The sequence below is a fragment of the Macaca fascicularis genome, chromosome 1 (genome assembly GCF_037993035.2).
Source record: "Macaca fascicularis isolate 582-1 chromosome 1, T2T-MFA8v1.1".
Taxonomy (NCBI): domain Eukaryota; kingdom Metazoa; phylum Chordata; class Mammalia; order Primates; family Cercopithecidae; genus Macaca; species Macaca fascicularis.
In genome coordinates, this window is record NC_088375.1 from 189,925,316 (window position 1) to 189,949,318 (window position 24,003).

Sequence of the window (24,003 nt, forward strand, 5' to 3'; positions counted from 1 at the left end):
CCAGCCTCACTAAGCCTCCTCATCTTCATCTTCCCAGGCCAGAGATCTAGCCTGTACCTCCCACCCCAGTACCCCTTCATCAGACACACGGAGCGCCACTGTCTGGACAGGCTGAACTGGTCTTCGGGTCCATAATTTCTCATACGCCATTCCCTCTGCCTAGAACACTTTCCCACATTCCCTTGACGTGACTCCGTATCACCCTTCGAGGTGAATTGGATCGGATGCCATCTCCTCCAGGAGAGGTAATGTCGTGCCTCCTGTGAGTTCCCACTGCCCCTGAGTGTCTATGCCCGTCTGTTTCCCCGTCCCTCTCCCTAAGCCCGGAAGCTTACTGCGGGTAAGGACTGCGGGACAGGACCTTAACCCCTGAGACAAACACCAGCTCCGCAAAGGACTCGGCACCCACGGGGTGCGGGTCCCAGGAGGACCAGCAGACAGGAGAATAGGAGAGCAAAGGAGACCAGTGATCCACGGGTCCCCGGGGTCCCGCCCCGAGGACCCAGCCCCGGCGGCGCGGGACAGCCCGGAGCCAGCTGTGATTTGCATACCCATGGTGCACCACAAAAAGATACACTCACGATGCTTGCACTCCCTCCGTGCGGGCGTTTCTGCACTATTTTAGGGCATGATGCCTCTTACAGCATCTTTATGCATAAACTACACGCAGGGAGTGTGTACCACGCAAGCACCCAACAACCATAACTGGGTTAAGTGTTAGTTCTCCCCGCGAGGTTCGAAGCTATACTTGCTAGTATACTCTAGTTTCCCTTCAAATCGTACAAATCTTTCGCCTTTTACTAAAGATTTCCGTGGAGAGAAACAGTTATGAGTCTTTAAAAAATTTTTTGAGGCCTCGTGTTTCGCGAGGCTAAATTGTGAGTGTGGAAAGTTAGATTATTGTTATCAATTTAATAGAATCTCGTTTTTATGACATATCCGAAAGATTATTCGCGTGTGGTAGTGCACGTCTGTAACCTTAGTTGCTCAAGAAGCTACTGCAGGCCGGGCGCGGTGGCTCAAGCCTGTAATCCCAGCACTTTGGGAGGCCGAGACGGGCGGATCACGAGTTCAGGAGATCAAGACCATCCTGGCTAACACGGTGAAACCCCGTCTCTACTAAAATACAAAAAAAATTAGCCGGGGGAGGTGGCGGCGCCTGTACTCCCAGCTACTCGGAAGGCTGAGGCAGGAGAATGGCGTGAACCCGGGAGGCGGGGCTTGCAGTGAGCTGAGATCCGGCCATTGCACTCCAGCCTGGGCAACAGAGCTAGACTCCGTCTCAAAAAAAAAAAAAAAAAAAAGAAGCTACTGCAGTAGAGTCTCTTGAATCCCGGAACGGAGGTTGCGGTGATCTGAGATCGCACCACTTGCACTCCAGCCAGGGCGACAGAGACTCCGTCTCAAATAAAAGGAAAAAAACAAGTTTGTGTGACACCTGGTTTTGAGCTGCATTTGGGGTTTATTGGCTTCTGCAGTGTGTAGTAAGACTGGCTTCTTTTATTTCTCGCGTTTTTGTTGCATTTCGTTGCAGATTTAAGAGATAAACAGTGGAAGGCACTTTCAAGTCGTCGGGTCATTAATTAAGCCTTAGTGTGGCTAGAGGTTCAGGAACGGTATATCTCGCCAACCAAACTCCTTGTTCTATCCCCAGAGATAGGAGCTGGTTTGGTGAGACTCTTCCAGACTGATTTTTTTTTCCCCAACTCGACTGCGAATCCAAACACAGTCTATGTGGTGAAGATACAAGGTTCCTTCTTCTACAAAGCTTTTTTGTGTGTGTGTGTGAGATAGAGTCTCTGTCACCCAGGCTGGAGTGCAGTGGCACAATCTCGGCTTACTACAACCTCCGCCTCCTGGATTCAAGCGATTCTCCTGCCTCAGCCTCCCGAGTACCTGGGACTACAAGCGTGCACCACCACACCCAACTAATTTTTGTATTTTTAGTAGAGACGGTGTTTCACCATTTTGGCCAGGCTAGTCTCAAACTCCTGACCTCAGGTAATCCGCCCACCTCGGCCTTCCAAAGTGTTGAGATTACAGGCATAAACCAACGCGCCCGGCCCCTATGGAGCTTTTCTAATGGAACCAAACACAAAACAAATTGAATAAATAACATAAATCCCAGATGAATAATATCTCAGTGAGAAGTGCCCTGTAGAAAGAGAATTTTAATAGAATGGTCTACCTCCTTCCTATTCCCTCTCCATAAGGGAGCTCATCTACTTCCATGGCTTTAAGTAAATGCCATCTGATAGCTAGTGACCCCCTAGTTTACAGCCATCAGCTGGTCCTGTTGACTCCCTTCCATCAGCTGGTCCTCTTCAAAGCGTATGTTTCATCCAACCACATTTTACCACCTCCACTGCTGCCATCCTGGTACAAGATCTCTTGCTGGATAATTGCAATAGCCCCTAACCGTTCTCCCTAGACCACTCTTCTACTTCGCTCTTGCCCTTCTCTATCCCAGTCCTCCACATAACAGCCAAACTTTTTTTTTTTTTTTTCTCTGACAGGGTCTTGCTGGAGTGCAGTGGCATAATATCAGTTCACTGCAACCTCCACCTCCCAGATTCAAGCAATTCTCCCACCTCAGCCTCCCAAGTAGCTGGGACTGCAGGCGCATGCCACCACACTGGCTAATTTTTGTATTTTTTGTAGAGACGGGATTTCGCCATGTTGCCCAAGCTGGTATCGAACTCCCGGACTCAAGTGATTCGCCCACCTCACCCTCCCAAAGTGCTGGGATTACAGGCAGGAGCTACCATGCCCAGCCCAAATTATTCTTTTAAAGTAAATCTGATCACACATCACTGTCCTGCACAAAACCCTCCAATGCCTTTCCCCATGACACATGACTCCCTGCAGATCTCTCGTCAAATGTTATCTCATCAGAGGTCTACAATCACTGCCCTGTACAAAATAGTCCCACTCCCACCACATAGCTATTTTTTTAACCAAAACAGGTGCTTTTCTTCATAGCACAAACTACTCCCTGAATAGATCATACATTACTTGTTTACTGCATGTTTCTCCTCTTAGAATGTTAGCTCCATGAGGCAAAGACTTGACTTGTTCTCTGATGTATTTATTCCATGACCCTAAATCAATGTCTAGTGTGTGGGCACTCAGTGAATAGTTGGGGAACAAATGAATGAATATGTTTCTAAACACACATACAGAATTTAATCTGTAACACTACAACTCTAAGTATTTTATAAAATTAATTTCATCTTCCTAAAAACTCCACTAAATAGGTTCCATTACCTCCATTTTATAAATAAGGAAACTGAGGCAAAGAAAGGTTAATCACAAAGACAATATGTGGCGGAGCTGGGATTCATAGGCAAGCATTCTGGCTCCAGGAGACACGCTCTTAATCCCTATGCTACCTTTTTTCTTTTAACAAGAGGAATCATGCTGTAATTGGTCTATTCTGTGCTTTTTTTCACCAAACATCATGGATTTTTAAAATATTATAGGAATATACCATAGTTAATATTACCAGTCCTCTGGTAATGGACATATAGATGATTTTCAATTTCTACTATCCAACCAATGCTGTCATGACATGGTACTACTAAGCACATTTTCTGTCTTGAGAGATAATGCTAAATAACTGTTTTTAATCCCTGTGCAATATATATACACACACGTGTGTGTGTGTATATATATATATATTTTTTGAGTGTGTGTGTGTGTGTATATATATATATATATATATTTTTTTTTTTTTTTTTTTTTTAGACAGAGTCTCACTCTGTTGCCCAGGCTGAGTGCACTGGCACAATCTCAGCTCACTGCAACCTCCGCCTCCCAGATTCAAGCAATTCTCGTGCCTCAGCCTCCTAAGTAGCTGGAATTACAGGCATGTGCCACTACACCTGGCTAGTTTTTTGTATTTTAGAGACAGGGTTTTGCCATGTTGCCCAGACTGATCCCAAACTCCTGAGCTCAGGCGATCCACCCACCTCAGCCTCCCAAAGTTCTAGGATTACAGGTGCCAGCCACAGTGCCTGGCCTCCTCCTGTACAGCATATTTTCATATGAAGTCCCTGAGACAGAAATCTAACTTTATTTTCTTCTAAATAGTCAACTGTCTCTCATTTTAGATTGATAGTATCTTGCTTTGCAGCACCTTTAAAACTCTTTATGGAATAAAGTGGCATTTAAATGAGGAAATAGGCCAGGTGTGGTGGTGCTTCATGTAATCCCAGCACTTTGGGAGGACAGAGTGGGACGACTGCTTGAGCCCAGGAGTTTGAGACCAGCCTGGACAACATAGGGAGACCTCATCTCTACAAAAAGAAAAAAAAATTAGCCGAATGTGATCAAACATGCCCGTAGTCCCAGCTGTTAGGCAGGCTGAAGTGGAAGGATCGCTTGAGCCGGGGAGGCTGAGGCTGCAGTGAGCTGAGATCGCACCACTGCACTCTAGCCTGGGTGAGAATAAGGTTGTGTCATAAATAAATAAATAAATAAATAAATAAATAAAGTCATTTACTTAACATTTACATAACACTGATTATCTGACAGAGACTGAGGAAGCAAAAACCAGTAAGACACCACTCCCGGCCCCAGGGATCTTTCTTGAGGGAGATTCACATCCTCGGGAAAACAAGATGTATGGTGAATGAAGGAGGTGGCAGAGGGGTCTGCAGTAACTGAGTAAGTATGGAGCTAGAGGACTAATACCTCCAGGATAAGTGAATTTATGCAAAGATCGTATTTGAGAGAAGAGGTGAGGAACCACTCACTAGTAGTTTTGAGTGCCCTGAAAGTGAAATAGATTGAATTTTGTCCTGGAGGTCAATGGGATGTTCCAGGACTTAAGTCCCATAGGACTGACAAAGACCGGTCTGGTTGCACTGTGGGAAATGGACTGAGGGGGCGCTGGAGTGAAGGCAGGAAGGCTGTGAGATGTGTCAGACAGGACAGGTTGAACCTGGGGCTGTGAGAACTGAACCAACTGGAAAGGTCTCCTACAAGGTAAAAGAGACTTAAGGCAGGTGTGAGGAAGAGGGATAAGGCAAGGATGAGATCCAGATTTCTGGCACGGAAATGAGAAACACGATAAGGGAAAGCTGGGGAGATCAATTTCACACTGAGCCTGTGGTGTCTGAGGGGCATTCAGGGAGCGATCTCCAGGGGGGCAGGAATGTAATGAAAGAAGGAGCTGAAGCCGGGCGCGGTGGCTCACACCTGTAATCCTAGCACTTTGGGAGGCTGAGGCCAGCGGATCACATGAAGTCAGGAGTTCCAGACCAGCTGGCCAACATGGTGAAACTAAAAATACAAAAATCAGCGGGGCGTGGTGGTGCATGTCTGTAATCCCAGCTACTCAGGAGGCTGAGGCACAAGAATCGCTTGAATCAGGGAGGCAGAGGTTGAAGTGAGCCGAAATCGCACCACTACACTCCAGCATCGGCAACAGAGCAAGACTATCTCAAAAAAAGAAAAAGAAAAAAGAAAGAAAGAGAGAGCGAGCGAGAAAGAAAAAGAAAGAAAAAAAAAAGACAGAGAAAGGAAAGAAAGAAAGGAAAGAAAGAAAGAGAAAGAAAGGAAAGAAAGGAAGGAAGGAAGGAAGGAAGGAAGGAAGGAAGGAAGAAAGAAAGAAAGAAAGAAAGAAAGAAAGAAAGAAAGAAAGAAAGAAAGAAAGAGAGAAAGAAAGAAAGAAGAAAGAAAGAAAGAAAAGAGTTGAGCTGAACAGATAGATATGTGGGAGTCATCAGAATAGACTAGTAGACGACAATGCCCCCAGGGGCAGGGCGTAGAGTGAGGGCGTGGAGCGACGGAAATCCTCGTTTTCGAGTTTCGTCCCCGCAGGGAGGTCCAGCCCAAGCCCTGCCCGACCCAGCCCCGACCCACCTCGCCCACTCGGGTTTGACCCCGCACAAGAGGCTGCACGTGGCAGACAACGGTTCTTCCGGCGCCCGGCTTACTGGGCACGCTGGGAACGGAAGCCCGCTCCGAACGCCGAGCACTTCGGGAGCTGTAGTTTGGGGCAGGCTCAACTGGGCGGGTCCAAGGCTCCCCTTGAGTCCCGACGTTGGATCATTTAAAGGACAGGTCCAGAAAGCGGTGATGCTCCCGGGGCAGGGTGCCTCTCCGGCGGCGACACGGGGCGCCCCGGGCCTCATCCCCTCTCCGCAGGGCATGGCATTTCCACGCCTCCACAATCTGCTCCGCCTGCAGAGCAAGGCCAGTCAGTGCGCAGTCCCGCGGTGGCCCCTCGCCCCGAGGACCGTGGCCGGGCCGCTCCTGCCCCCTCCCAGCGCCCTGTACCCCCTGCTGAGTGAAGCTGGGCCGGTTCCCCGCGTCCGCACCGGGATAAGTGGTTCCTGCCGGTTCTGCTCTTCCAGGGCGCTCAGCTCCGCCGGGGCCAGCAAGGCTAGTCTCAGCTCTTTCACCACCGGGGCCGCCACCTCGGCCACTGGCCTCTCCAGCACCGCCTGCCAACGCCAGCCCTGAGTCAGGCACTTGTCCTGCCACCCGCTCGCTGGGCTTGTGGCCCGCACCTCTTTCCGTGCCCTTGCGCTCCCCCAGCCCCACTCACCGCGCCCACGCGCGCCCAGCTCCGGGCCGCGCGGACCAGCTCAGCCTCGTCCACGCAGAGCTTGTCGCTGCGGAGCAGGGGCAGCAGCGCGGCCGCTGACAGCTCCAGGAAGCCTTGGGACCTGAGGGCCTCCTGCAAGCCGGCAAATGGGTCAGGGAGGAGCAGAATGCGGTGCGTGGGGTGAGGAGTATGAAGGGAGCAGTACCTGGCTGTGGGCCTCTATGAAAGCCACGCAGCGCTCCTGCAGCGGCCCCAGGCCAAAGGTTACGGCCACCTGCGAGCACAATGAGGGAGATCAGGTTGGAGACTGGAGAGGCCGTGTAGCCCAACCTGCTCACTGGGACCCACCACTGCAAGCCTGACCCTAGCCCTAGCTGGGGAGGCTGACAGGGCCCTCGGCCTTCCAGGAAACTGGACCCAGTGAAAGCCTGGTACACACACACACACACACACATACACATACGTGGACTCACTGTACAACCTGCTCTTCCCTACAGGAGACCACGCCATGGCCTTCAAACCCCACCTGGGGCCTAGGCTTGGCTTTTTTTTTTTTTTTTTTTTTTTTGAGACAGAGTCTCCCTCTGTCGCCCAGGCTGGAGTGTGGGTGCGATCTCGGCTCACTGCAACCTCTGCCTCCCGGGTTCAAGCAATTCTCCTGCCTCAGGCTCCAGAGTAGCTGGGAGCATGCCACCACACCCAGCTAATTTTTTGTATATTTAATAGAGATGGGAGTTTCACCGTTTTAGCCAGGATGGTCTCAATCTTCTGACCTCTTGATCCGCCCGCCTCGGCCTCCCAAAGTGCTGGGATTACAGGTGTGAGCCATCGTGCCTGACCCAACTTGGCTTCTAAAGTCTACAGCCACCCTTCCCCCTACCTCAAGTCCAGCTGAGAACCATTCCCCAGCGCTGATAGAGAGAAGACCAGCAAAGACCTCCAGCCCCTTCAACACCTGCTCCTGCACCTGACCCTGCTGATATACCCAGGATCCCACATATCTAGGCACAGAATTCATCTTGTAAACCTCCTTGGAGCACCGCCACCACCACCATGTACCCAAGTTATTTCAAGGCCAGACACAGCAGGCCCAGGCTCCCAGCACCTGGGAGCCCATTTCCACACACACAGCCAGACTCCTCCCATGCCTGTCCAGCAGCACCCACCTGCAGGGCCTCACAAACCAACTCCACATCCAGCACCTTCAGCACAAACTGCAGGCACAGCTGGGAACAGAAATGAATGTGGGTTGTGTGGCGGTGTCCCTGCTCCAAGACACTAGTTCCACCCCAGAAGCAGTGAGCAGGCTTGGATTGGTGAGTCACCCAGCAGCCCCAGACCCCATCCTGACCTCCCAGGCCAAGGGAGGCAGGGAATTGCTAGAGCCTGAGAGAGCGGGCTCACAGGAACTGGAGACTAGCAAAACCAAGCCCAGCCACCCACCTTCTAGCACATTTGCCACTAAGCAAGACCAGATAAAAGCCATGCAAAATTCTCTCCTTCTTTCAGGATGCTTATCTTCCTCCACTTGTTCCCTTCCTAACTCAAGGATACTTCTGTTTTTAGCAGAAACTTGAATTTCATCCGTGACATCTCTCATCTCTTGACTGCTACACTCGCCTCCTGAATGGACTAGCAAGTCCTCTCCACCTCTTCCAATCCCTTCTCCCCTGAGCTTCCAGTTCTTCACTCCCTTATCGGAAACCTTCAGTGAATCTCCACTGCCCTCTGCTTAAAAGAAGTCCAAAAGCTTGAGGGCCCTACATGAATCAGGCCCTGGCGTCCTCTGCAGTCTCATCTTGCCCTCTCCTCACAGTCCAGACACAGACACACCAAATGTCTCACTGGCTCCTTTGGTGCCTCTGTGACTAGAATGCCATCTTCCCACTTCCCCTAGGAACAAAATCCTATTTGTTCTACCAGATCCAACACATATGTTTCCTCCTCCAGGAAGTCTTCTCCTCTCCCTAGTGGTGGGACTGGAGAGGTCCCCCATACAGTCTTGGCACCATTCACGCCTCTCTGTCACTTTCTTTTTTTTTTTTTTTTTTTGAGAGCAACTCTCGATCTGTCACCCAGGCTGGAATGCAGTCATGCGATCTCAGCTTACTGCAACCTCTGCCTCCCAGGTTCAAGCGATTCTTGTGCCTCAGCCTCCCAAGTAGCTGGAATTACAGGTGTATGCCACCACACCTGGCTAATTTTTGTGCCTTTAGTAGAGACGGGGTGTCACCATGTTGCCCAGGCTGGTCTGGAGCTTCTGGGCTCGAGCGATCCACCCGTTTCAGCCTCCCAAAGTGCTGGGATTACAGGCATGAGCCACCGCACCCGGCCTCTATCACACTTCTTATGCCACCCAGATAAGAGTTTTCATGTGTCTGTCTCCTCTCCCTCTCTGGAGAACAGGGATCAAGGCTGACATCTTTGTATCTACAGCACTAGCCATAATCACCCCCTCTTGGCCACAGCACACACAGGGCAGGCATGCATGGATCCTTTTGCACACAGGCACACATACATGCCCTACTTACACGGGAGAGACATACATACTTCTCTCTGTGTGGGCACACGTTCCTCTCCAGGCCAGAGTGTGTGTGAGGCAGGGCGGGTAGTGAGCCAGTGAGAAGCAAGGGAAATGAGACATGGACCTGGCACACAAACCCACCTCTCTCAGTTCCTCCAGCCCATATTCCACAGCCGCTGTCAGCACTTCTAGCACCTGTAGAGTGGGTGGTGGGGGGAGTGGAAGGGAGTTTCCCCTGCCCTATGCCCACAGTGTAATGGGCAAACTCTTGCCTCTGGCACCCCCCGCCTCTCCCACCCAGGACCCTGGTCAGCGGGCTCACAGAGTGACGCTGAAGCTTGACACTGTTGGTATATAGGAACTCCAGCACTGCCAGGAAGGCCTCAGTTGGCACAGTGCTTAGCACCACAGGACTAGGCACCCCGGGGCCTGGCTCTGTGCCCAGAAGTCGCTGGAAGAAGTTGCATCTACAGGCCAACAAGCACCGATGGGCAAATACCTCCTGCCGTTCTTGACCGACCACGAAGCAAACATCACTGTGGGAGAGAGGCAGAGAGCCAGCGGAGAGGAGGCCAGCACCTGGAGTGCAACTTGGGCTGTGCCTTTGCCCACTCTGGGTCTTAGTTTCCTATCCAGAATGTAAGAGACAGGGCTTGGTCCCTCCAGCAGAAGGTCTGGGACCCAAAGCCCTGAGTTCTAGTCCCAGCGCCACCTGGTGACTTCCTGTCTTTGAATCTCAGGTTTCTCACCCATGAAATGGGACAATAATCCTAAACCTCAGGTCGCAGAGGAGGTGACTATGCTTGATTACTGAGGGGCATCTGGACGAACAGAAGCACGGTTGATCCCACCTTTCCCTCTCCTCCCCAGCCTGAGTCTTGGGGGAAGGGAAGCTTCTTTTGGCTCCTCCTCCACCAGCTGCAAACTCAGCTTTTTTCAGCCCTCCTCCAGACAGGCGGGTGTGGGGGTGTGGGGCACAGAGTGCGCACTGACTGCAAACAGACACAGCAGTGATGCACCATCATGAGCCAGACCACAGTTTCCATCTTCATGATCACTTCCGGCCCCAGCTCTGGGCCTCTAAACAAGGCAGGGGATAGGAGGCAGATGAGGCTGGAGCCTCCTAGAGCCTCTTAGTCCCAGGTCCAAAGCCTGGGGCGTTCACATTACCCAGACCAGACTGTGACCCCAAAGAAGCAGGGTGATGGAAGTCACCACCCTTTGGGGAAGAGCTCAGATCTGAGACCATGAGGACAGAGAGCTTCATTCTAGCTCTCCTGAGCAGCCCGGCCTCCTGTAAACTCTACCCCTGGTTTCAGACACCACTGGCATCCTGGCCAGCAGGGAGCAGCCAGCACTCCCGAGGCTTCCTGTCAGGGACTCGAAGCCTCAATCCCTCGAGCTCTGTTCTTCCTGTGAAGCCTCAGTTCCCAGAACAGGTCATCTGTTCCTTTTCTTCAAGCAGGGAGGCCTCAACACCAAGCTGAGTGAGTGGAGGGAGGAGGGGGATCATGACCCACCATCTCTCAGGATCCCAGGGGCCGAGAATCATTCTCTTCTGCCAGGAGCTCAAAGTCCAAAGAAGGAAGGGCTTTGCCTGAGCTCACACAGCAGCTCCAGGCTCTAGCCCCCAGGACCCTGCCAGCCTTGCCTCTGGCCCTCAGGGTCTCACAGACACTGAGTGACCAGCAGCCATGTTCCACATTTGACCTCCCCACAGCGTGAGTTCACCAGGGAGGACGGCCAAGTTCTAATTCCCAGCCTCTTCTCACCAGGGCCTCCTTAGAGTCCTGGGGCCCTCAGAGCCAGCTAAGGAAAACCCGCAGGCAGGGCCCACCCCTCACCTGTATCGTGGGTTGTTGACGAGGCTTCGAAGTGCTGCGGAAAAAGGTTCAGCTTTCCCATGCACGACCAGTCCCAGGGGCTCCATGGGTGAGAAGGGGTGGGGGTGGAGGAGGGAGCCTAGGAGGCCTGGCCAGGTCCTAGAGCTGGTGAGGCTAGCAAGGCCCGAGAGGGAGAAGCAGGGACTTGGGAGGCCTGTTTGCTGAGAAGCTGAAGTTTAGGAGTGGAGCAGGAGGGGCCCAAACTACTGAAGGCATCAGGGGCCAGAGGCTCAGGGACAGGAACAGACACAGGGAGGGGACCGGGAGAAGCTGAGGCTGGAGTGGCCTATGGTCCTGGGAAGAGGCTGGCTGGCTGGCGGCGGCGAAAGAGGCCCTGGCTGGGAGTCTGCCCAGGCAGCCGCCGGGTGGGAAGCCTGTGGGTTTCCATGGAAACTGGAGCGGGCCTGAGAAGAGACTCCACCCATCTCCCAGGCAGGCCCAGGGAAAACTTCAGCCCTTAGAGGGGCACTAAGCGCCGTATGAGGGTCTTAGCCCCCGAAGCCGAGCCTGCCCTAGGTTCAGAGTTCAAACTCCTTACCCTCATAACCCTTCCCTCCTCCACAGGCACACAGGGTCAGGATCTGCTTAGCCAGGCCTGGGAATCCCCCACTCAACAGGGAAAATCCTCGCCCCCATAGATGGGTCAGGGCCCAGACCTGGCTTGTTTGGGAGGGGACAGTCCCGTCCCCGCCAGAGGGGGAGTCACATGAGTTGTCAGCTCTGGCAGAGGTGTCACAGCCTCTGGGGAAATCTAGGTACTAGGGCACACAAGAGGTGTAGCCAGCTAGGGACAAGCCCCAGGACACTTGGGTCAGCAAGGGTCACGAGGCTGGACTCGGTGTTCACCGCCGAGTCACTGCCACTTTGTAAGGCCTGGTTCCTACCAGCTGAGCCAATGGACCTCCCCTCCCCCGCACATAGCCCTGAACTGAGGAAGTCATCCAAGCCCCACCCTAACTGTGCGCCGGGAGCGGAAATGTTTGTCCTTGTCGAGGCTGACTGACGGGGAGACAACAGAGCCATGACGTGTTCCTTCCTGTGGGCCCAGACCCTGGATTCCTGAGCCACCGCCCCCGCAGCCTCAAGATCTCCCCCTATCCTAGGCCTCTGTGACTTGTTCATAATGGCCAGTCTCCACAAGGGGAGAAAACGGGCCCTGGCTCAAGCGCCCTGGGGTAGGACGAAGCCTTTCTGACCACAGCCTCCCTCTACATCTGCCCCTCTGTCGCCTGCGCTTAGGAAGTTTGCCACTGAGCTGCAAGACCCTGTCGGCCGCTCTCCCTGATGACCCCACGCGCAGCACATGCTCACAGTTAACAGGGCTCTCAGGTTAAGCCAGAGCCGGACTGGAGGGAGGGATCCTTGGAGGGAGGAGTGTTTGCTCCAGCAACCCATGGCAACTCCACAACACAGGTCCTTCCCCTCCCACTTGCCCTTCAGGCCAGTGGGGCTAGGGCTGTGGAGCCTGACAGAACTCAGAAGCCAAAGCCTGCAGGTGACTCAGGTGCCTGAGGGAGTTTCAGGAGCAGAGGGCAGCCATCCCAGAACTGATTCTGGAGGAAGTGGGATCAGATGCCAAAGGCAGAAGGTGGAAGGGGCTTCACAAGTCGTCTGCCCTCAGCCTGGGCCAGGTGTAGGGGAGACCTTTGTGCCAGCCACCCTAGAGTAGATCTGGGTGGAAGATGACTGGATTCAACACCCCCAGGGCTGGAAGGATCTGTGGGGTTGAAAGAGGTGATCTGTCAGTCTTTCCTGGTTAGGGGTTGGAGGCACTGCCTCCATAGTCCAGGCTGAGAAGTAGGGTGGAAGGGAGAACTGGCAGTCTCTAAGACTCTGAGCGTACCTGGCTAACCTCCATAGTGCCCAGAGAAGGAGCTCAGCAGGCAGGGACTAGCCCAGGATCCCAGTCCCAGCAGCCTCCTGTCCCTTGCTCATGTGTCTAACAACCTTTAACCTTCTCAGCACCTAGGAACCCAGGCAGCCTGGGACTATCTGATCCACTTGTTCTAAAACACAGGTAAGAAGGGAGTAGAAGGTAAAAACCCTTGACATCACTGAGCAGGAGGCTGGGGTGGGTAGACAGATGCCCAAGGAAGGCCACCCTGAGTGTGGGTCCTCTAGCCAGCAGGTCCATGGCCAGCAGGCCTCTGCCGCCGGGACGCCAGGAGGAGGAGAATGCCAAAGACTACGGGCCGAAACCCTCACCAGTGCGGCCCCGAGGCCGCCTGCCCAGCATTGATGAGGCGCGACCGGCAGGTCCAGGTCCTGGCCCGGCCTCCCGCCGGGGCTCCATGCTGGGCGTGGCCACGTCCTTCTCCCGTCGCAACTCGCTAGCCGGGCCAGGCGCGGGTCCTGGGGGTCGGCGGCCATCCCTGGGCCCGGTGCCCCCTCTGGGCTCACGGGTCAGCTGCTCAGGGTTGCCTCTGGCGCCCGCCCGTCAGGTGGCGCCCTCCTACCGCACGGAGCCGGTGCCCGGGGAGCGCTGGGAGGCTGCGCGCGCACAGCGTGCCCTGGAGGCGGCACTGTCCGCAGGGCTGCGCGACGCGTGCTACTCCAGCGCCGAGGCCGCGAGGCTGGTGCAGGAGCTCTGCGAGCAGGTGCACGTTCGCCTGCGCGAGCTTAGCCCGCCGCGGTACAAGCTGGTGTGCAGCGTGGTGCTGGGGCCGTGAGCGGGCCAGGGCATTCACGTGGTCAGCCGCGCACTCTGGGACGTGGCGCGCGATGGGCTGGCCTCGGTCTCTTATACCAACACCTCGCTCTTCGCGGTGGCCACGGTCCACGGGCTCTACTGCGAGTGAGGGGGAGTCCAATTCTGCAAAATTGTTTATTATCCTAGGAGGAGGCCCCCCTGGGGCTCACATCCCAATAAATAAGTGTCTGACAATAAATAAAAGTGGTCCATAAATAACGCCCCCTAGCTGGGAGCTAAGGCTCAGGCTTATCTTGGAGAGGGGGTAGGAGCCAGCGAAGACAAGCCGCCCCCAACTCCAGTAAAGCTGGTCCCTGATTCCCTGGGGGATTCGGCCCAAAGCCCCCAGTGAGGCACCAAAGGAATGGGGAGGGCCACAAAGGCAAGGGCCAGAGCCTTACAGGCACAGGCCTCAGGCCTCAGGGCTTGGGTCCTAGGCTGGGCTGCGGTCCCGGAGCAGGCGCAGAGCATAGCGGAGTCGCTGCCGCAGGTCTGGAGAGCAGCCCAGCTGCCGAAGGTGGGAAGCGAGGTAAGTACAAGCACTACGATTTCGGGCTACAAAAGTCACAAGGAGGGGCTCCCAGCCACTGAGAATCAGCTTGGTGTGATCCCCGTAGAAGTTCACCTGCACACAGGAGCATGACAGTGGTCAGGACCTAGGCTCCAGACCCAGCTTCCTCCCCAGCACCCTGGGCCTCCCAGACCTTCCCCGAAACTCCTGGATAGGCTCTTACCTGGACCGTGCCATCACTAAACAGCATGAGGAGAGCCTGGTCCGTCTTGACCCACTGCAGCAGCAAGGGTGGAGCAGGTACCTCTACCTCTTCCACACTGGGCAGATCTCCACCCTGGGAGCAGGATCGGAGCAGGTCACTGATCCAGCGTGAGACAGCCCCCTCCCCATTAGTGTATGTCTTATCCTCTAGCTTGGAGCACCCCCACCACCACCAAGGGGGAATCAGAGAGCTCAGGATGGGTTAGTTTTCAATGTACCACAGCCCCAGCGCTCACACCTTCATGAGGTGCTGCTCCATGTAGGAGGTGAAGTACCGCAGGATACTCAGCTGAGGCTGCAGGGCCCGGGGCACAGCACCCACGGAGAAGGAGAAGTGCTTTGTGCTGGTGGGGTTGTAGTGCACAGTCCTAGAATGGGGAGGCAGAGGTCAGAGGGAGCCCTACACCGATGCCCCTCCCCTGAGAAACCCAGACCCCTGAGCCCAGGAGCACGCAGGAGGGTGCGGCCCTGCTGGGTTAGTGGCCTGAATACAAGGCACCCCATAACCGCACTTACTTTCTGTTGGCTGACAGGGCCATATGTGTGCCATCGTTGAAGAGCACAGCCACACGGCGGCTGGACAGTTGATACCCAAAGCCGAACTTATTGGAGTAGTCAACCCACTTGCTGACCCACACCAGAGGCTCTGGCTGGGCCAGCGGGGCCGGGTTCTGTTCCGCTGTCATGGGAACGGAGGGAGTCAGGACCTGCTCCTGGCTGCCAGGAGCAGAACTCCCAGCCACAGAACTCCCACGACAGCAGCATGTACCAGACCCCAGCCTTACCTGGGGGCATGAAGGCCACACAGTTTCTCAGCGCACAGAGGGCTGACTCCACTACTGTGGCCACAGTCAGACCTTCTTCAAATCCTGAAGGAGACAGGGCACGGAGATTTAGGAATTAGCACCCCAGGACCCAGGCCAGGCCCCTCTGCCCACTCCTTCCCTCTGGTCCCTGATCTCAGCTCCAGAAACCTCTGGCACCTCTCATCCTCCCTGGCTCCTCACCATCTCCACTGCTTGCCAGTGTCCCACGGGGTGAGCTGTCCTCAGGTGCTGTCTCTACTAGGCTGACAGGGGCTGGGCCAGAAGCTGCTGGAGCCTGGAGGGTTGGGCAGGGAAAGGGAGTGAGACAGGCCCCAAAATCCAAACCCTTGAGTCCATGGCCCGGCCCTGCCCTGCCTCCCAGGGCACCCCAGGTCAGCCCCGCCAGGCTGGTGACACACAGCCAATTAGGCCACCACGAGGTTGGATGCTTCAGCAGCCTTTTATCCTGGGCTTCCCTCAGCTGCTAGGGTGGGGGTGAGTCAGGGGAACAGTGTCCACGTGAGCACCTCACCTCTGGCCTGGCATCCTGATGGCCAACCGACGTGCGCATGAGGCCGCTTACCAAACAGGAGACCTCGTCCCTCTCCTGGGCATGATTCTTACCTGGAGGTGAAGGATGATACCATCCTCAGTATCCTGCCCAGCCCCTCCACTTCCCACAGGGATGACACAGAGATTGGCCTCCCCAAGTGCCTGTACTGCACATGCTCTCCCCAGGAGTTACCAGGCACCCACACTCACACACCCGAGATGAATGGGACAAGCTGCTCTGCTGCTCTGCCCCCTCAACCCACTGACACCCCAGACTCACTCTTGTTCTTCTTTCTGCCAAAGAGGCTCTTGGTAACTTTGGCAAACAGACTCCTAGCCGGGTTGGGGGGTGTCAGGTCTGGGACTGTCACGCAGCTGCTGATAGGGAGTCGATCGGGGGTGTAGCCCTAGGGAGGGGAGCCGTGTGAACAGAGAAGAGGGGCTCCAGGGGCCCTGTCACCTGCACTCTTTCAATCCCTGGGAATACGCAGATGGACTTAGAGGTCTGGGGAGCCACAGACCTTGGTAAAGAAGTCATGGCGCAAGATCTGGTCAATAGAGGGGCGGTCTCGGGGTGAGGCCCGAAGGATGGCAGCCAGGAGCTGCCGAGCAGGCAGTGAGAGGCTGGCAGGCAGCGTGTAGTGAACCTGCTTGATGCAGCGGTACGTCTCCTTCAGGTCAGCTGTCTCAAAGGGAGGGCTCCCGCAGAGCAGCGTGTACCTATAGGGCAGGGCCAAGGGGTCAGGAGTAAAGTGGAGGGGATACCCCACCCACACACCCACCACCTGTCTGCTGCCGAACCTGGACCCTGCGACTCACATGACACAGCCCAGTGACCACACATCCGCCTCGGGCCCATGGCCCTGTCTCAGTAGCACTTCTGGAGCCACATAGTTGGGGGTGCCACAGATGGTCCTGAAAGAGGGTGGGGAGGAGGAGAAAAGGCTGAGACCCAGCCCAGCAGCCCCCCCACCCCTTCCCCCACTGTGAGTCCAGACAAAGCAGCTGCCTGTCACCAAAGGCCAGAGAACTCCTGCTTGTCCTGGGACAATGGATGCCAGGGATGGCAGCTGAGTCCCCGCCCACCCGCCTGGCCCAGCTGCTCAGCTGCTCTTCATGACAGGGGGAGGGCCTGACCCCCAGCCCAGTCCCCTCCTCCAGGGTCAACACAGAGAGTCCACAGCTGATCCCTTCCCCCTTCCTCACTCCTGTCTCTCAGACAGTCATCAGGCTGTCACCTCCCATGGTTTGTGCCACACACACACCAACACCAGCTGTCACAACCCCCATAAACACTTATCTGCCACATATGCTGTCTGTGTCACACACACAAAGTACGATGGCCACAGCAGGGTCTTCTTACACCCAGTGTCATATCCTACCATTCCCACACTCTCAGTCTGTCTCTCACACACAAACACACACACACGCTGCCTGTAACCTTCCCCTATCCACACGAAGGGTAAGTCATATGCCTCCAAGAATCTGTACACCCCTATCTGTCTCAGGGACTCAGGGTCACCTACCCTATCTGTGTCACACACCTATAGGATTCTACCCCTCTCCACTGGTCCCGGTAACACAGGCTGCCACCTCCACCTTCACACATGCATAAACAGCCCCTCATCCCTTCCCATTTATCTCATGCACACATCAAGCAGTCACCTTGCCTCCCACATACATATGCACTGTCTGTCACGCATGTCATCTGTATCACACACAGGCTCCTTTCTTCAAAACTCACTTCTTCCTCTGCTCCGGAGGCTCCAACCGGGCTGCCAGCCCAAAATCCCCCACCTTCAGTTCCATGTTCTCAGTGATGAAAAAATTTCCTAGATGGGGAAAGAGAGGTGTGTCAGATTCTTTCCTTCCTTCCTCCCTCCCTCCCCAACCTCCCATCCTCCAGGCTCAGGAGTCTCACCCAACTTGAGGTCCCGGTGCAAGATGCCGCGCTGGTGCAAGTACTTGAGGCCGGAAAGAATCTGCCGCAGGTAGTAGCGCACTTCTGGCTCCAACAGGGTGTGCCGGGCCTTCCAGATGTGGGCCAGGGACTGCAAAGAGCCACTGCCTCAGCCCCTGGTGAGCCCTCCCTCCCCCTTCCCCTCCATCTGTGCTCCCAGAGGAAGAAACAAGGCCCGAGCTTTGGGTCTTAAGACTCTCTTCTCTCCTTCACCCTCATCCCTGCGGGTATCACCATCTTTCACCTTTCGACTGCAGAGCTCCAGGAAAATGTAGATGTTGTCAGCGTCCTCAAAGTGGTGCGAAAAACGCACGATGTGGCGGTGCTGCAGGTCTCGGTGCAGCTCAATCTCATTTAGGATCTGCGATGAGGGCGCAGGGTCGTCATCCTTCCATGGTTCCCATGCCACCGTCCCCACCCCACCCCTCGCCCGCTGAGCCTGGACCTACCTTCTCGCGCTGATGCGGCTTGGCGACGCGGCTCTGCGGGATGACTTTGACAGCGTAGGCGCTGCCAGTCTCTGTGTCAGTGGCCTCGTAGCAGCGGGCGAAGCCCCCCTGTGAAGAGGGGGCGTCAGGCTGGGTGTTCCAGGGGGGCCGACTCTGGCCCGCGGGCGTCCCCGCGTTGGGGGTCAAGTGGCCACGCCCGGCTTGGTGCCAGAAATGAGGCCGGCCGAGACCCCCACCTCCACCATCACCACCCCGCGGACGTCCCCCGGCCCACCTTGCCCAACAAGCGGCCTTTGAAGTAGGTGCGGCCACTGCGCGGGTCCGTGATGAGGCGCCCGGGGTCTGACGTCGGTAGCCCGGCCAGCATCTCCAGCTCAGGTCCGGGCAAGGCACTCGGAGGCGGCCCGGGCCCGGCCGGGGGAGCGGGCTCGGCGGCCGCACGCTGGAAGGGGCGCGGGGACAGGAAACCAGTGGCGGGCTCCATGCGGGCGGCGCGTCGCAGCGCGGGCCCGGCTTCTTCTCGGTTCCGCCCGGCCCCGGCCGCGCGTGGCGCTGCCTGTATTTGCTACGCTGCGCTCGCGCCCGGGGGAGCCCAGCGTTTTTATCAATGAACGCCTGCCCCCTCCCCGGCGTCTCGTCACCAAGAGTCCCGCCCCCTTCCTGGCAGCGAGTCGAGGAGAGGCCCCTCCCATGCCCGGCCTTACATCACCCAGAAGCTCCTCCCCCCCGCAACGCACTGCCAGGCCCCGCCTCCTGGCTGCGCCCCGGGGCGCAGCCCGGCAGCTAGTCACCATGCAGGTGCTACCAGGCCGCCGGGGCCAGCTGATCCCTGTCCGCTTCTCACCCCTCCTTGGCCACTGCGAGTCCCGCTCATGGGGGCCTCTTTCTTTCCCCATCCTTCGGGGCGTGTGCTGAAGTCCGAGTGGGGCCCGGGCATCTGGGGGCGTCCCCCAGCAACTAGATAGATCAGCGTTCCAGCCAGCAGCTGAGAGGCAGGGGCGGCGCTCGCTTTTCCCCAGGCGTGTCACCCGACACTCCCCTTTCAGTGTGCCGGACCGCGTGTGTCCCTCCCCCTCGCCCGGGGCCCGGCCCAGTGCTGCCCTCTTTAGGGCCTGGAAGGAAGGCACAGTCTCGCGCCTGGCTTGCCTGGCCTGAGGGCTGCCTTGCCAGGTTTAGGAGTCCAGTCAAGCAGAGACTGGACCCTTTTACCATGCTCCAGGCCACATCTTCCGCTACCCACTTCTACACTCTTGAGGGGCAGATTTCGGGTTCCTGCGGGGTCCCCAATTCCCTTCCTCTGAAAATACCCGCGGGCCTGGGTCAGCAGCCAGAAGGCCAGAAAGTGAATGGGAATTGGATTTTCTTTTTTCTTTTTTTTTTTTTTTTGAGACGGAGTCTCACTGTGTCGCCCAGGTTGGAGTGCAGTGGCGCAATCTCCGCTCACTGCAAGCTCTGCCGCCTCCCAGGTTCACGCCATTCTCCTGGCTCAGCCACCCTAGAAGCTGGGACTACAGGGTGCCCGCCACCACGCCCGGCTAATTTTTTTTGTATTTTTAGTATAGTAGAGATGGGGTTTCATCGTGTTTGCCAGGATGATCTCGATCTCCTGACCTCGTGATCCGCCCGCCTCGGCCTCCCAAAGTGCTGGGATTACAGGCGTGAGCCACCGCGCCCGGCCCTTTTTTTTTTTTTTTTTTTTTTTTTTTTGAGACAGAGTTTCGCTCTTGTTGCCCAGGCTGGAGTGCAATGGCGCGATCTTGACTCACCCCAAACTCTGCCTTCCAAGTTCAAGCGATTCTCCTGCCTCAGCCTCCCAAGCAGCTGGGATTACAGGCGTGCGCCATCACACCCGGCTAATTTTGTATTTTTTTTTTTTTTAAGTAGAGATAGGGTTTCTCCACGTTGGTCAGACTGATCTGGAACTCCCAGCCTCAGGTGATCTGCCCACTTCAGCCTCCCAAAGTGTTGGGATTACAGGCGTGAGCCACCGCGCCTGGCCGGGAATTGGATTTTCTCAAATGCTAGACACGGGCAATTGGGCAGCTAGTCTCTGGACCATGTGGACCCCTAGACCCCTGCGCAATGCCCGAGACAGAGGCCCAAGACCACAGGTCTCCTAGCCTTGTCTCTCACCTCTCTGCCCACCCTCTGCACCAGCCAATCAATTACCATGCCATTCCTCAAAAGATTTATTGAGAGCATCTGCTAAGTGCTGGACACTATCTCAAATAAAACTAATCAAGCTTGCAGCCCTCATTTAGTTTACATTCTGCTTGATGGAAACAGACAATAGGCAAGCAGATAAAGAAGGTGATTGCAGGCTGTGAAAAGTGCTATGGAGGAAGAATAAACAGAAGAGCAAACAAAGAGCCTACTTTAGAAAGAGTAGCCAGGAAAGTCAACAAATATTTGCTGAGTACCTGATTCCTGTCAATTTTATCTCCCAGATAGCTCTGATATCTATCCCCTTGGCTCTATCTTCCCCTCACACCCTGGCCTGGGCCACAGTCTCTCTTGTCAGGATGATTGCCACAGCTCCTTGCTGCTCTCCTGGCCTTTGGTCTCATGCCCATTTCATCCCCCTCCATATGCTGTTAGAGGGATCCCACCCAATCCCTCATCAGACCCATGAGAGCCAACTTCTCCAACCTTGTCCTTCATGACCACTGAAGGGAGACCCAGGACAACCTCAGATGTGGAGAAACACTAGTAGCCAAAATGACTGAGGGCGAGTGGGGGATAGGGATGGGCAGGAAGACCCTAAGTGTCTGCTCAAGTGTCTGGTCTTTATCCTTACAGGTCAGCAATCTTCCAGGGGGAGATGGTGGTGGGGCTAGAAAGGACAAATCCCCAGGGTAAATGGATCTGAGGCATTTAGAGAGTCAAAGGGCATATTCAATTTTGCAATGTTATTTATTTTGTTTTGTTTTGTTTGTTTTTTGAGACGGAGTCTTGCTCTGTTGCCCAGGCTGGAGTGCAGTGACGCAATCTCTGCTCACTGCAACCTCTGCCTCTCGGGTTCCCTCCGCCTCTCGGGTTCAAGGGATTCTCCTGCCCCAGCCTCCAGAGTAGCCTGGATTACAGGCTCGTGCCACCATGTCCAGCTAATTTTTGTATTTTTTAGTAGAGACAGGGTTTCACCATATTGGCCAGGCTGGTCTTGAACTCCTGACCTTGTGATCCATCCACCTCGGCCCTCCCAAAGTGCTGGGATTACAGGTGTGAGCCACTCTGCCTGGCCCAAAATTCAAATATATATATATATATATATATATATATATATATATATTTTTTTTTTTTTTTGAGACAGAGTCTCAAAAAAGCGATTCAAGAATTGCTTGAACCCAGGAGAGGGAGGTTGCAGTAAGCTGAGATCGCAACACTACATTCCAGTCTGGCAACAGAGGGAGACTCTGTCTAAAATAATAATAATAATAATAATAATAATAACAATAATAAAATAAATAAATTCGGGGGCCGTGCAGTGGTGGCTCATGCCTGTAATCCCAGCACTTTGGGAGGCTGAGACAGGCAGATCACTTGAGTACAGGAGTTTGAGACCAGCCTGGGAAACACAGTAAAACCCCGTTCTCTACTAAAAAAAAAAAAAAAAATACAAAAATTGGGCCAGTCACAGTGGCTCACACCTGTAATCCCAGCACTTTGGGAGGCAGGCAGATCACCTGAGGCCAGGAGTTCGAAACCAGCCTGACCAACATGGTGAAACCCTATCTCTACTAATAATACAAAAATTAGCCTGGTGTGGTGGCACCCACCTATAATCCCAGCTACTCTGGAGGCTGAGGCAGGAGAATCGCTTGAACCTGGAAGGTGGAGGTTGTAGTGAGCCAATATCGTGCCATTGCCCTCCAGCTTGGGTGACAAAGTGAGACTCTATCTCAAAAAAAAAAAAAAAAAAAGGCCGGGCGCGGTGGCTCAAGCCTGTAATCCCAGCACTTTGGGAGGCCGAGACGGGCGGATCACGAGGTCAGGAGATCGAAACCATCCTGGCTAACACGGTGAAACCCCGTCTGTATTAAGAAATACAAAAAACGCCGGGCGCGGTGGCTCACGCCTGTAATCCCAGCACTTTGGGAGGCCGAGGCGGGCGGATCACAAGGTCAGGAGATCGAGACCACGGTGAAACCCCGTCTCTACTAAAAATACAAAAAATTAGCCGGGCGCGGTTGTGGGCGCCTGTAGTCCCAGCTACTCGGGAGGCTGAGGCAGGAGAATGGCGTGAACCCGGGAGGCGGAGCTTGCAGTGAGCCGAGATCGCGCCACTGCACTCCAGCCTGGGCGACAGAGTGAGACTCCGTCTCAAAAAAAAAAAAAAAAAAAAAGAAATACAAAAAACTAGCCGGGCGAGGTGGCGGGCGCCTGTAGTCCCAGCTACTGGGGAGGCTGAGGCCGGAGAATGGCATGAACCCGGGAGGCGGAGCTTGCAGTGAGCTGAGATCCGGCCACTGCACTCTAGCCTGGGCGACAGAGCGAGACTCCGTCTCAAAAAAAAAAAAAAAAAAAAAGTTAGCCAGGCATGGCGGCAGGCGCCTGTAATCCCAGCTACTCTGGAGGCTGAGGCAGGAGAATCGCTTGAACCCAGGAGGCAGCATGCCACTGCACTCCAGCCTGAGTGTGACAGAGTGAGACTCCGTCTTAAAAAAAAAAATACAAAATTTATCGGGGCCTAGTGGCTCACGCCTGTAGTCCCAGTTACTCGGGAGCCTGAGGCATAAGACTCACTTGAACCCAGGAGATGGAGGTTGCATTGAGCTGAGATCACACCACTGCATGCCAGCCTGGGTGACAGATGGAGATTCTGTCTCCAAAACAAAACAAAAATTAGCTGGGGTGTGGTGGTGCACACCTGTAATCCCAGCGACTTGGGAGGCTGAGGTGGGAGAATCCCTTGAGCCCTGGAGGTCTAGGCTACAGTGAGTCATGATCATGCTGCTACACTCCAGCCTGGGCAACAGAGAGCTTGTCTCAAATATATATATAGGGCTGGGTGCGGTGGCTCATGCCTGTAATCCCAGTACTGGGAGGCTGAGGTGGGCGGATCACCTGAGGTCAGGAATTCGAGACCAGCCTGACCAACGTGGTGAAACCCTGTCTCTACTAAAATACAAAAATTAGCCAGGCATGATGGCAGGTGCCTGTAATCCCAGCTACTCGGGAGGCTGAGACAGGAGAATTGCTTGGACTCGGGAGACGGTGGTTGCAGTGAGCCGAGATCGCGCCACTGCACTCCAGCCTGGGTGGCTGAGCGAGACTCTGTCTCAAAAAAAAAAAAAAAGGAAAAGAAAAAGAAAAAGAAAAAGAAAAAAATATATATATATAAAAATGAATTTTGGAAGGGGGCACAGTTCTGCCCATAACGGCCTCTTAATTATATCACCAAGTCTAGCAAGATCTAACACACTCTGTTTTTTTTGTTTTTTGACACAAGGTTTCACTCTGAGGCCCAGGCTGGAGTGCAGTGGCGTAATCCTGGCTCCCTGAAGCCTCCACCTCCCTGGCTCAGGCAATCCTCCCAACTCAGCCTCCCAAGTAGCTGGGACTACAGCTGGTGCATGCCACCACACCCAGCTAATTTTTTTTTTTTTTTTAAACAGAGTCTCGCTCTGTCACCCAGGCTGGAGTGCAGTGATGCAGTGACAGGATGGCAGGTCACTGCAACCTCCGCCTCCTGGGTTCAAGCAATTCTCCTGCTTCAGCCCCCCAAGTAGCTGGGATTACAGGCATGCACCACCACACCGAGCTAACTTTTTTTTTTTTTTTTTTAGACAGAGTCTCACACTGTTGCCCA

General features: G+C 54.8%; 3 protein-coding genes and 1 non-coding gene across 10 annotated transcripts; 2 read left to right on the plus strand and 2 right to left on the minus strand.

Annotated features, from left to right (window-relative positions):
- Positions 1–756: 756 nt before the first annotated feature.
- LOC123570750 (U5 spliceosomal RNA) lies at positions 757–873 on the plus strand. The gene has a single exon (XR_006694999.1). It is a non-coding gene; the product is annotated as a U5 spliceosomal RNA (small nuclear RNA).
- Positions 874–4,483: 3,610 nt separating this feature from the next.
- Positions 4,484–11,311, minus strand: BTBD19 (BTB domain containing 19). 5 transcript variants are annotated; one of them, XM_005543567.4, is made up of 8 exons: positions 10,925–11,311; positions 9,403–9,616; positions 9,222–9,275; positions 7,723–7,782; positions 6,762–6,830; positions 6,557–6,688; positions 6,327–6,452; positions 4,484–6,189 (listed from the first exon to the last, which is right to left on the minus strand). In XM_005543567.4, the coding sequence occupies exons 1-8, from the start codon at positions 11,008–11,010 to the stop codon at positions 6,055–6,057; spliced, it is 876 nt and encodes a 291-aa protein (XP_005543624.2). In that variant the 5' UTR covers positions 11,011–11,311; the 3' UTR covers positions 4,484–6,054. The 5 variants fall into 5 exon arrangements, with proteins under 5 accessions (XP_005543624.2, XP_015292326.2, XP_045228236.2 ...); XM_015436840.3 differs by lacking the exon at positions 7,723–7,782; XM_045372301.2 differs by having other exon boundaries at positions 9,088–9,616.
- A 634-nt stretch (positions 11,312–11,945) lies between these two features.
- DYNLT4 (dynein light chain Tctex-type 4) lies at positions 11,946–13,856 on the plus strand. 2 transcript variants are annotated; one of them, XM_074008682.1, is made up of 3 exons: positions 11,946–12,138; positions 12,926–12,980; positions 13,085–13,856. In XM_074008682.1, exon 3 carries the CDS (start codon positions 13,096–13,098, stop codon positions 13,630–13,632), a length of 537 nt encoding a protein of 178 aa, XP_073864783.1. In that variant the 5' UTR covers positions 11,946–12,138; positions 12,926–12,980; positions 13,085–13,095; the 3' UTR covers positions 13,633–13,856. The 2 variants fall into 2 exon arrangements, with proteins under 2 accessions (XP_073864783.1, XP_065379564.1); XM_065523492.1 differs by having other exon boundaries at positions 13,089–13,856.
- On the minus strand, positions 13,774–19,211 carry PLK3 (polo like kinase 3). 2 transcript variants are annotated; one of them, XM_045372271.2, is made up of 16 exons: positions 19,039–19,211; positions 18,469–18,636; positions 18,195–18,302; positions 17,990–18,106; positions 17,707–17,836; positions 17,530–17,617; positions 16,605–16,700; positions 16,307–16,505; positions 16,066–16,192; positions 15,766–15,857; positions 15,435–15,528; positions 15,213–15,296; positions 14,944–15,106; positions 14,666–14,795; positions 14,387–14,500; positions 13,774–14,277 (listed from the first exon to the last, which is right to left on the minus strand). In XM_045372271.2, exons 1-16 carry the CDS (start codon positions 19,129–19,131, stop codon positions 14,086–14,088), a joined length of 1,995 nt encoding a protein of 664 aa, XP_045228206.1. In that variant the 5' UTR covers positions 19,132–19,211; the 3' UTR covers positions 13,774–14,085. The 2 variants fall into 2 exon arrangements, with proteins under 2 accessions (XP_045228206.1, XP_005543618.1); XM_005543561.4 differs by lacking the exon at positions 19,039–19,211 and having other exon boundaries at positions 18,469–18,772.
- Positions 19,212–24,003: the final 4,792 nt, after the last annotated feature.

Excerpts from the sequence above, each read along its gene's own strand:
- DYNLT4 (XM_065523492.1), top strand. The coding sequence starts at position 12,087 with ATGGCCAGTCTCCACAAGGGGAGAAAACGGGCCCTGGCTCAAGCGCCC. Across the intron at positions 12,139-12,925 it reads CCTGGCTCAAGCGCCCTGGG|CACCTAGGAACCCAGGCAGC; the intron begins GTAGGACGAAGC and ends TAACCTTCTCAG. Across the intron at positions 12,981-13,088 it reads CCACTTGTTCTAAAACACAG|CAGGTCCATGGCCAGCAGGC; the intron begins GTAAGAAGGGAG and ends TCCTCTAGCCAG.
- PLK3 (XM_045372271.2), bottom strand. The coding sequence starts at position 19,131 with ATGCCCGGGCCCCACTCGGACTTCAGCACACGCCCCGAAGGATGGGGA. Across the intron at positions 18,303-18,468 it reads AAGGCCGCTTGTTGGGCAAG|GGGGGCTTCGCCCGCTGCTA; the intron begins GTGGGCCGGGGG and ends CCCTCTTCACAG. Across the intron at positions 18,107-18,194 it reads AGCCGCATCAGCGCGAGAAG|ATCCTAAATGAGATTGAGCT; the intron begins GTAGGTCCAGGC and ends CCCTCATCGCAG.
- BTBD19 (XM_045372301.2), bottom strand. The coding sequence starts at position 11,010 with ATGGAGCCCCTGGGACTGGTCGTGCATGGGAAAGCTGAACCTTTTTCC. Across the intron at positions 9,617-10,924 it reads GTCAACAACCCACGATACAG|TGATGTTTGCTTCGTGGTCG; the intron begins GTGAGGGGTGGG and ends TCTCTCCCACAG. Across the intron at positions 6,453-6,556 it reads GCTGGGCGCGCGTGGGCGCG|GCGGTGCTGGAGAGGCCAGT; the intron begins GTGAGTGGGGCT and ends TGGCGTTGGCAG.